General features: G+C 38.4%; 1 protein-coding gene across 1 annotated transcript in view; it reads right to left on the bottom strand.

Moving 5' to 3' along the window:
• Nucleotides 1–257: 257 nt before the first annotated feature.
• inpp4b (inositol polyphosphate-4-phosphatase type II B) overlaps nucleotides 258–10,395 on the bottom strand; it is a 127,101-nt gene continuing 116,963 nt past the window's right edge. The window contains exons 20-22 of the mRNA XM_079219485.1: nucleotides 10,189–10,301; nucleotides 9,184–9,338; nucleotides 258–1,544 (exon numbers count right to left, since the gene is read on the bottom strand). Coding sequence (XP_079075611.1) covers nucleotides 1,412–1,544; nucleotides 9,184–9,338; nucleotides 10,189–10,301 — 401 coding nt within the window. The 3' untranslated portion in view covers nucleotides 258–1,411. The remainder of the gene's footprint in view (nucleotides 1,545–9,183; nucleotides 9,339–10,188; nucleotides 10,302–10,395) is intronic.

Genomic DNA, 10,395 nt, shown 5'->3' with positions numbered 1-10,395 from the left:
GGCAGAGGCCGAGTTATGCTTCAGGAATGATTTGACACGTTTTCTTCTTCTTTTTTTTTTGCCGTGACCCCTGGGTGGCTATTGGAATCCAAAAGTTATTGCTGTGAATTGAAGCTGAATACTGCTGCTATTGAAGAAGCAAATCACCTTTTTAAGAATACAGACTACTTGATACTCAAAATCTGAATTTCTTTGGGGATTCAAGTGTTTAATTTCAGATACAACATTTTAGAGATTATCTTTGTTTTATCCAGCCAAAGATTATATCATCTTCTCATCTATTTGAGAGTGTTAGTTGAACTTCTGTGGACTGTATTTATGACTGGAGCAGTTTGCCTCAAATAAAGCACACTTGGGAAAATAGATGTAAACAGTATGCAAAACGTCACACATTCATCATTATACAATCACACATATTAACATCAATACATTCTTTTATTTCATTTCAATACAATATACAATTGTAAATGTTCAATGTTTAACACAACACGCATGCATTAAAGTCCAAAGTATCAACCCTTAAAGTATAAAATCATTTTAGAATACAAAAATAAATAATTGAATTTGATTTGATTGCATTCAGAAACGCTGGTCCAATAATCCTCATTCTGGCCTGTACCTTGAGAAATACAAATATTATGAAAAAGCTTGAGTGCAACCATTAAAATAATAACATGACTTAGGAAACAGAATTTAGCGTATGCTTTAAAATGCTGGTATGTTACTTATTACAAATGAATGAAAAATGTGTCTGCATCAGTCAAAAACTATATAGGCAATGTTTGGACCTGAATATGTGATTACATGAAAATGTAGAGAACAATTACTCAAGAACTGCAGAAATCTTGCATAATGTAAAACTGAGAACATCCAAACATGGAATGAGGAACAGTTTGTTTCCAAATACTTGTGGAGAGCAGTATTTATACCACAAAAATCACTGTAGTTACCTAACTAGCATTTAAAAAAAAAGCCTTTTGAAGCTCACTGTCGGTGAATGGAGCTCACTAAGAGGCAATCAGCTCCGAAATAGCTCAGAAAAGGTAATAAATGGGCCTTTGAGCCTTTGTCACACATTTCATTTCAGCGAGAGGGGAATTATTTATGCACACTGCTTAAAGCCTAAAGAAAGATATCAACACACTGTACAGACACACAGGGATCATCTACAAACTGTGGTTGGCCCACACTGCTTAGGTCACGACAAATAAACAAGGCAATAATGGAAAGTGCATTCATTTTACAAATAACACGTGTTTGGCAAATCCAGCTTTGAAATCGATGAACACATCCAACATAACACTAATCAGCAAAATATACAATCCAGCCAAGTTTTTTTTGGTTAAAAACAATAAAAGATTTGAACCATATTTAAACTTGGGGTAACACACAACGCCTGTGGCCGAGGTCCTCACGAGTCGACTTTACCGTAAGTACCATCCGGTGGTCGGTAGCACTTGGGAAAGGCCATCAGCTGCAACATGTTGAAGGCATATTTCCTGCATCTAATATTCTTTTGAACATTCTCAATCCGACATCCTTCTCTGGTGATTGAAAAAAAAAGAAGGAAAAGAGGAATGAGGGGAAGGAAAGAAAGGAAAACAAAAAAGGAAATATGAATGAGTTTTAAATGATGTTTCTGATGATAGACACAACATATGATTAAATGTAGTCCCTAAACAAGATGACTTCTCAAAATGATAATTTGTGTTCTTATTGAATTAAGTATTTTTGTTGTTGAAGAAATAAAAAATAAACAAAATATGACACATTTGACACTTGTGTAATATTTCAAGGATGTCGAGCTGGTGTAGTATAAACAAGGAACATAATGAAGCATCTTACAGTGAACCGTCTTGTTCCATTATGTATTATGGTAAACTGTGGATTACACGATCACATCTCTGCAAAGATCTCCCCAGACAGCTGCTGTTGCCACTTCAATCTTCTGAACAATTTTCTGAGACTTTCTGTCCCTTCTGTTTGCTATAGTTCAAGAGTCAAACCATTGATCTTGATTAGACTCAAGTTGTGTTTATTCCTGACTTTGGAAAACACAGACAGGAACATCTCACCATTCAGTAGTTGTTCAGTTGTCCTTAAAGAGCTCAGATCATTACGTAGCAGCTTGTGTCTGATTTATCACACAGACCGTAACACATGTGTGTTGCAAATTCAGTTTTTGGGATACAGATTTTGCCTAAAAACATATGACGTTAAAGGATGATACCTAATAAATTGTTACTTCCATGATTGTAATGGGGGAACAATATAATAATATACAACGTACAAACTTTGAGAGTTTAGAGGCCCTCCTGCTTCTACCATGGCCGCTTGCCAACAAAATGCCATTGATTAAAGTAAAAAAATAAATCCTTCAGTATCTCGCTCTCCTAACTCTTAGCGTAACTCTTACCTGCGACTTCTCCACGTCTTTACCAGCAGCGACAGCAACGCTGGTATTGTTTTCCCTTTTTTCTCACAGAGCTTTGTGACAGCAAAAGTGCACGATACAGTCAGGAAACTTTACAGATGTGTAGTTAACATCAAAATGAAGGTTGAGTAGAACGATGGGTATGATCAAAGAAAGGGTGCCGGAAGTAGGGAGGTTTTTCTGTTAGTGGTTATTTGGACGTCCAGATTCACGCAAATATGGAACAAATGTTAAATTAAACTTGCTTGGTTCTCCCTGAGCAGATATCTACTCCCAGCTGCTCCAGCTGTGAGCACAGACACCTGCATCATAAGTGTCCAACACATCAGAGTGCTGAATTCTCAGGGGCCATGGTTTAATATATTGAACTGTTTACAGTCTTTGTATGATTCATTTGTCATTTTCACTAAGAATTTGTTCTCCCTTCACTTGCACCACTTGGTCTTGGGCACGAAGCCAGACGGTTACATTACCAGAAACATGACCAACGAGCCGTCCTCCAGGATTCAGACAACTGTGGTTTGCCCTTAAAAAAGGAAGTGAACCTGTCTGTTCTCGTGGAGCTGCCTCCATACCCTCCATTTCATTGTAAGCCGCAACTGCTGACATACATGCTTCCACACTGCCAAAAATGCTGTGATTACATTTTATGACAGTTTAGTTTCGATTTTAGTAACAACTTTCATGCTTTTGAAGGTGCTTATCCTCATTTCCACACAACAGTGGGGGATCTAGTGTGCTGGAGCCAAAACAATGAAAGCTGCTGTCCTAATACTTACAAATAATTAAATCCAATACACACCTCAATCACAACTCGGATCTAACAACATCTCAGCTCATCTGTGGCACGCTTCCTAAGTGTATCAGATTGGTGAATCTGGTTCCCCATCTGCTTGTGTTTTCTCAAGCTGCAGTGTGTTGAGCTCTCTCTAACACCAAGTGCTGAAATCAGCCAAGAGCTACACTCACACAGATACACAGAGCGCACCATGATCAAAAAAACACAAGCTGTTTTACTGTTGTTGAGACAGTAGAAAGAATGTAAGAAAGACAGATGGTCGGCCCCCGAAACAGCAGGAGCAAAGGTCTAAAGGTCTGCAGAACAGTTATTGTCTGGAGTAAATTAAATAACTTCGGTTAACTCCTTCTCAGCTGACAATGAAACACTATCTTGTGAAGTGTGCATGTTAGCTGTATTGCAGAAACTGATGAACAGGCTTATGTTTAACTCCAACAAAGCACATCCATTTGTACACACAGTACCTCAGCCACATGCCTTAACCAGATGTGAACATGTGTACTGCATGTGTGGTAGCTGCCACTGTTTTAACCTTCTGAGCAATATAATCCTCAAAGGATGTGTCACATACAGCCTCTCTTAGTTAACAGGACTAGGCTGTCAATACTCTATATTTCCCTGATAAAAAAAAAACACATGACAAGACCAAAAACAACACTTAATTGATCCCACTAACAAGTATTGTTTGATTATTAAACACACATCAACGAGCCCACTGTTGCAATGCGGGAGATCTTCTTTCATTATGATGAACATAGGAACTGTAGTTTATTGTGGACCCACATACAAATACCTGAGTATTAATCTGCAGCTGAACCAAGCTTTTGTTTTTAAACAAAAGAGTACCTTTGTGACCTTTCTCTTTTTTAGATTTAATTTTTTTGGTATGGATTAATGGGTTTTGGGGGTAACACAGTCATGGACGGGAAGTCAGAAAGCTTTGAACACTGTATTGAGTAATGCCAGGCAGAGGCATCTTAGAATGACATGTCTGCGAGTCAATGTAAACTTAATGTATATTAATATCCAATTAGTGTGAACCTAGATTTAACATATTCTCAATAAAGTGTGTTTTTGTCAGATATTAAGGACTCATTTAAAGCTTGTCAGAAAAGATTCCTTGCAAATCAAGGTTATTATACTTAATACCACCTGATTTAAATCTATTTTCCCCAATCCGCCACTGATTAGGGGCTAGCGCCTCACAGCTTGACATCGATATGAAATCACTCGCGCTAATTAACTTTACAGGAGGAAGCCAGTCAGATCTCACTACCACCACTCAAAAAAGAAAAACCAGCAAACACAGAAAAAGGAGTGAGTAGAGATGGCATTGTCAGCAATTTATTGATATTTTGCAAGCAGAAAAACAAGACTTAAAATGAGCCACACAACCAGTAAGTGCGAGCTAACGAGCAGCAGGGCAATGGGGTAAAAGTGTCGTGACGCCGGTTTGTTGTCTGTCACGGCGCCAGCCTCAGGGTCCTCCCACTGCCCAATGTCTCCCTCGGTCAGCCGACTGCAGGGGCGCCCATCGGAGTGAAACAGAACGAACAGATCAAAAACCGGCGGTGTTAGTACAGTCTAGATGCTGTCTGAGTGGGACTTGCAGCGCAGATTGATCACTTGAGCGATCATACCAGGCTGCGACCAGAAGGCCAACTTAGACACAGAGCCATTAGTACAGACTTTGCCTCAAAGAGCCACAGACAAGCAGGCAGTGATGAACGGAGCAGAAATGTGAGGAGCAGACTCACGACGCCGCACAATGAAATGACTTGGCTGGCTGAGGATGGAGAGAGGAGGCATGCAGTATGATGCACATTGTATAGGGAAAGTTTAATAGACTGGCTGGATCAAAAGAAAGTTTGCACAGCTCTCTTTGTTGACCTTTCAAAGGCCTTTGACACAGTGGATCATTCCATTCTGAAGCAAGGCCTGCTTGATATAGGTTTATCCAAGCAAGCCGTTGGCTGGTTTAATAATTATCTGTCTAATAGAAAACAATGTGTTCGTTTTGAAGGCACCTCATCCACACTGCTAAATGTCTCTACTGGTGTGCCACAAGGCTCAGTTCTGGGCCCGATTCTGTTTGTTATTTATGTAAATATATTGGGCAGTAACGTCCCAAATGCCAAATTTCATTTTTATGCTGATGACATATATACTGTTGTGGCACCACTCTTGCCGAGGCCCTTGGCAACTTCCAAATTGCTTTTAACCTTGTGGAAAATCAGCTCATTGAACTAAGACTTGTCTTGAATGCCACCAAAACCAAACTGTTGATATTTTCCAATGGCAGAAAAGTGCCTGTATCTCCACCCAGCATTTTGTCATTGCAAGGGTATGAAATTGAACTTGTGAATTGTTACAAGTATCTCGGCATTTCAATTTCAAAAAAGTTCGCTGCACCTGCTGCTTGGAACGCATTGCAGAAAACTTTAAAGTTGAAGGAGCTTATCAACCTCGAAACTTTTAAGACTCGTGTGAGGGAAATTGGAGCGGCTTCATACCGCACTTGTTCTTGTTTTGGTATAAATCCGGAGTTTTAGTCCTGTTGCTTTATCTTTTAATGTCTTTTATCTGTTTTATGGGATTTCTGTGTGTCTTGTGTATGTTGAAACTTTGTATATGCTGCTATCTTGGCCAGTCTTCCCTTGGAAAAGAGATAATTGTATCTCAACGGGACCGACCTGTTAAAATAAAGGCTGAATGAATAAAAAATAGGGAAAGTTTGATTTAGATGGCGTTTTCATGACATATGATCCGGCTGATTAGCTTTTACTTCAGTCGAGAGCAGAAGAATCATTGTTTACGCTAGCGGAGCAACAGGTTTTTTGTGAAGCTTGACACCTCAGTTTCCTTTTGGATAGCATGTCACTCCATTCACACTCTGTTTATGAGAGACTCACTGTCACTTGTACAGAAAACCTAATTATGTAAAGAGTGAAACGGCATGTAAAAACCCGTATTTGTAGGATTTTTTATCCTGTGTGGATAATAAAACTAGGAAAAGACAGACAAGCTGGAGGTAGAAACAGCATACGTGGAGCCAAATACCATCCAGCCAAATACCTGACGGCTACATGTATAAACTAGTAGGTTATAAAGGACACACTTCCTGATATCAAAGTTCTTATCAAGTATCAGTAAAAGATGCCTGTCAAAATGCTTCTGGAGCCACTTTTATTACGGATGGGTGTCCAGCTTGTCTTATCAGCAGCATCAGCCTTAAAACTCAAGACAAACTTACTTTGACTAGAAGCACAGTTGACTGCTGACGTTGCAGTTTACACCCGTTAAAATTAAAGCACATCAGCATGTTTCTATTGTTACGTTTGTGCAGTTGTACGGATAAATCCAGCAATGTTTTATTAATTTAAAAACATTAGGCTTTAAACCAGTATCTATATATACAGAATATTTCCATGCTAATTCTATTAAAACGCAGATAATCTTTCGGTTTGACACGAACAAAAATGTGTCAGCTAAAAGTACTACTGGAAATACAACTGATTATAATGTTCATATTTGCAACTTGAGAATCTTTTACATGTGTCAACTTTCTCTATTATCCGCTCTTACCTCACCTCGCTTCAACACTAAATTAATGTGAAGTTCCTCTTCTTTTAAAAACAAATCAATTTAAGTATAGAGGTTTAACAAAGTAGAGCTGTTTATAGTGTTTTAAGAATGCAATCAGACTTTTGAGAAGTCACTGTTGTCAATGTGTGAGCTGGTGTCAAAGGTCAAAGACATGGAAGAGGGTCAAAGAGTATCGCTTCATTGTGCCTGGAGGATATCGCTGCAATTTATTGGAGTGTACTATTACAGCTAAATCGCAGCTTCCTTTTATCCTTTTAGACTAGATCTTCATCACTTCATCACAATGATCTACTACCGGTTCATTCCCCTGCAGGAGCGTTGAAATTCTTCAGGCATCACCAAGTGATAATAATAGTGTGATACACATACATTTAGAGGAAGGTTTTTGTCTAACAAGATCCTTAATATATTCCACTTCACATTATTGCATGTGCCCATGGCTATGTGTAATTGTCTTTAATGCAATTACCAGTATACATTTATGTTCAAGGTTAAATCAATGCATTAGTGGATTTACCATATTCTACAAATTGATTATGCATTCTACTGTATATGAGGATATCTGATGAACTTGTCACAAGATTGAGTAGATTGTGATAATTCGAAATAGCAAACTTACTGTAAATATTTATTTTATTTTAACTACACTAATAGACCAAACATGTATAGTTATTTATGTATTAACCATTTGGTTGGGTGAAGAGTTATTTATTAAGTGTGTTGACTGTAGCAATGTTTCTAGTTCGTAAACCCTTCGACACCCACCATCCGAGTGGGTATAGTATTGTAACAGTTTTTTAAGTTGCTTCCTGTGTGGTCCATCGATGTTGTACATATAAAAACAGGTTATTATGTATGTATGATTTAGTATGAGCTTATTTAAAGTGGCAATCCTTACGATTTCTGTCCTGGGGATCTTTGCATTTCCAAATGAGTGAAATCACTTGAATTGTGCTTTGAGTTGAGCAGGCTGGAGTCTGTTTGTCTGGAGCTTCACATTTTTAGAATTGTGAGCATAGCTTTATTGTGTGTTTGTGTGTGTGTGTGCGCATGTGTGTGTGTGCGTGTGTGTGTGTATACAATGGAGAAAAACTGTAATACAGCAGTTTTTCCCGGGAATGTTGCCACAGACCTCCATGTTCGTAATAATGCAAATGACCAGATATTGAAAAACTTTCATCAGTGGGCCATCGGCTCAATCACCATTGCCTTGATTTCTTCTGTGATTAAAGAGTTTTCGAGATTATTACTTTAATCACCAATTTCTGATCCAGATTAGTTGTAGAATATATTGAGTGATTGAGTTGTGGCCAGTTGTTAATTCCAGTATTTTATTTGGTCATGTAATGTCCACTCCTTCATCTAACACAACTGCCATCAGCTGGCCTGTACAGGTCATTACCACAGGCATTTCAGATGTGCACTTCACCGCAGGTCTTAAAAAATGTTAGAATTTATTGGATTTAGACAGATGCAAATGTTTACCCTGCTGGCACACACAAACATTAAAGGCAGCAGTGTCCCTGCAGCACTGATAGGAACATGCATGGTTGCCTCTGAATGTGTGAAGGAAGGCGGTGATGGTGGAGGGAACACATGATGATGTTTACACTGGCACATCCAACGGTGGTGAGATGGGAGGCGAAGGCACAGACAAAATGTCTTTGATGTGTGCGATGATGGTGTCAGCTTTTGCTCACATAACATGTGTTGTGGGTGCAGGTTATTTATTTCACCAGACATTTGTAATCACGTCTATTCATAGATTAAATGATGCAACTGCTAAATCTGATAGGTCAGTTTACGCACATTTCTATCACTTGTAGCATCTAGCCATGCTCTTAGTTTCAGATTTGCGAGCTGAGATTTTGAGATATTTACGCTGAAAAATTTGCCGACAACCCAATGCAGTCAAAGGGACTATAATGGTATTATATATGTGCTCCTCGAAGCACTTAATTAACCAATTTGAAAAACCTAAGATTGTGTCCTTCCAGAAATAACAACCTGGTTACTCGGGATAATCCACATATCTCATTGACAATCACTTTCATAGGAACCATGGAGAGTAACCAAAACATTTGCTTTGGAGAGACAACAAGCTGCTACAGAAGTTGTTACTTGTTTTTCTTAGTCTAGAGAAATCTCAGAGACATCTCTGAGATTTTATCTGACCAATGAAACCCAAACTATCTGCACGGCTACATATTACTGAGTCAAAATGGAGAACTATGTCTTTATTTAACTTGGATGATTGACTTTTTAAATGCAGCCCGTTTGGGATTGGTTGGAACAATAACTTGCACCCATAATAGTTTTATAGTATCATCTATCGCTGTCTTACCTCCGCATACAGTCCAGAGCACGAATGAAGAAATCCTTGCTGAGCTGGTGTTCATCACGTAGGAGGGCACACTGCTCTAATGTGACAGACATGGATGTCCGGTCTTTGGCACTTTTACAGCTGGTAAACCTGATGCCATTTAACCTTCGGCAGATCTGGAGGGAAGTGGAAAGAAAAACACACGTAATGGTCACATGCATCACGAAAAGCAAATTGTTCCTTTTTTTCCCTTCCAGTAATAGTGACTCAAATTCCAAAAAAATGCCTCATTTTATGTATTTGCACACTTTAAATCTGATTACCTCAAATGATTGTGGTCATATGTGCTGAAACACATGTTGTTTATTTTGTTAGTTTACAATATTATTTTTCTTTCTGTACACATTAGAAAGTTGATAAGATGCCATTGTCTTGTCTACTAAATGGAGAAAAAGAAATCTAAAATATAGCGTAAAAAAAAAGAAGAAATGTTTTAAAAACTGTTGGATGGATTGCCACAAAACTTTGAAGAGACATTTGTGACCCCCTGGAAGATACACTTTAATAAGCTTGAACTGTTATACTTTGGTTTCATCAGCCTCAGCAGGACTTTGTGTTTCACGCTTAATAGAAAATATTAGCATGATAATACATTCATTAAGAAGATGAAGATGGTAAACACTTCAACACAGAGTGCTGTAGCACAGAATGCAAAAATCAAAAAACTAAATCAAAATCAAAAGCACTGTAAGAACATGTATAGCAATGCATTGACAGATGATTAATAACCAGGTAAAAGATCAGTGTCTATACAGTATCGACTTCCAAAGTCAATCCATCATACTCTGGCAGTTACTTTTGGTTTGGCTCCCATTAAAGCCCATGAAATATCAATATGTCAAAAACTCAAAGCTACATCTAAGTGTTTACAGATCACAGATAATAAGATGGAAGTATATTTATGTGGTTCAACGAAAAGAGTCTCCCTTGACAAGGACGTAAAGTTACAATAAAAACACTGCTCACCGTTCCAGCAATCCATAGTATCTCCACATTCTTTCTCTTCTTTGTAACTACATTCTGGCCCAGGGTTTCAAGTAATTCTTTGATGTCAGTCTGTGTCTGAAAATATGGTAGACCTGTTCATACAAAGCACAAAACACATTGCAAGTGAGTGGCTCTGTCTCTTGCTCTGGTAAAAAATACAACTGTGAGTGCAGACTGGCACTCAGA

The sequence above is a fragment of the Taurulus bubalis genome (assembly GCF_910589615.1).
Source record: "Taurulus bubalis genome assembly, chromosome: 6".
Classification (NCBI taxonomy): Eukaryota; Metazoa; Chordata; class Actinopteri; order Perciformes; family Cottidae; genus Taurulus; species Taurulus bubalis.
The sequence above is the reverse complement of the archived record's forward strand: the minus strand, read 5'-3'. Positions and strand labels throughout refer to the sequence as shown.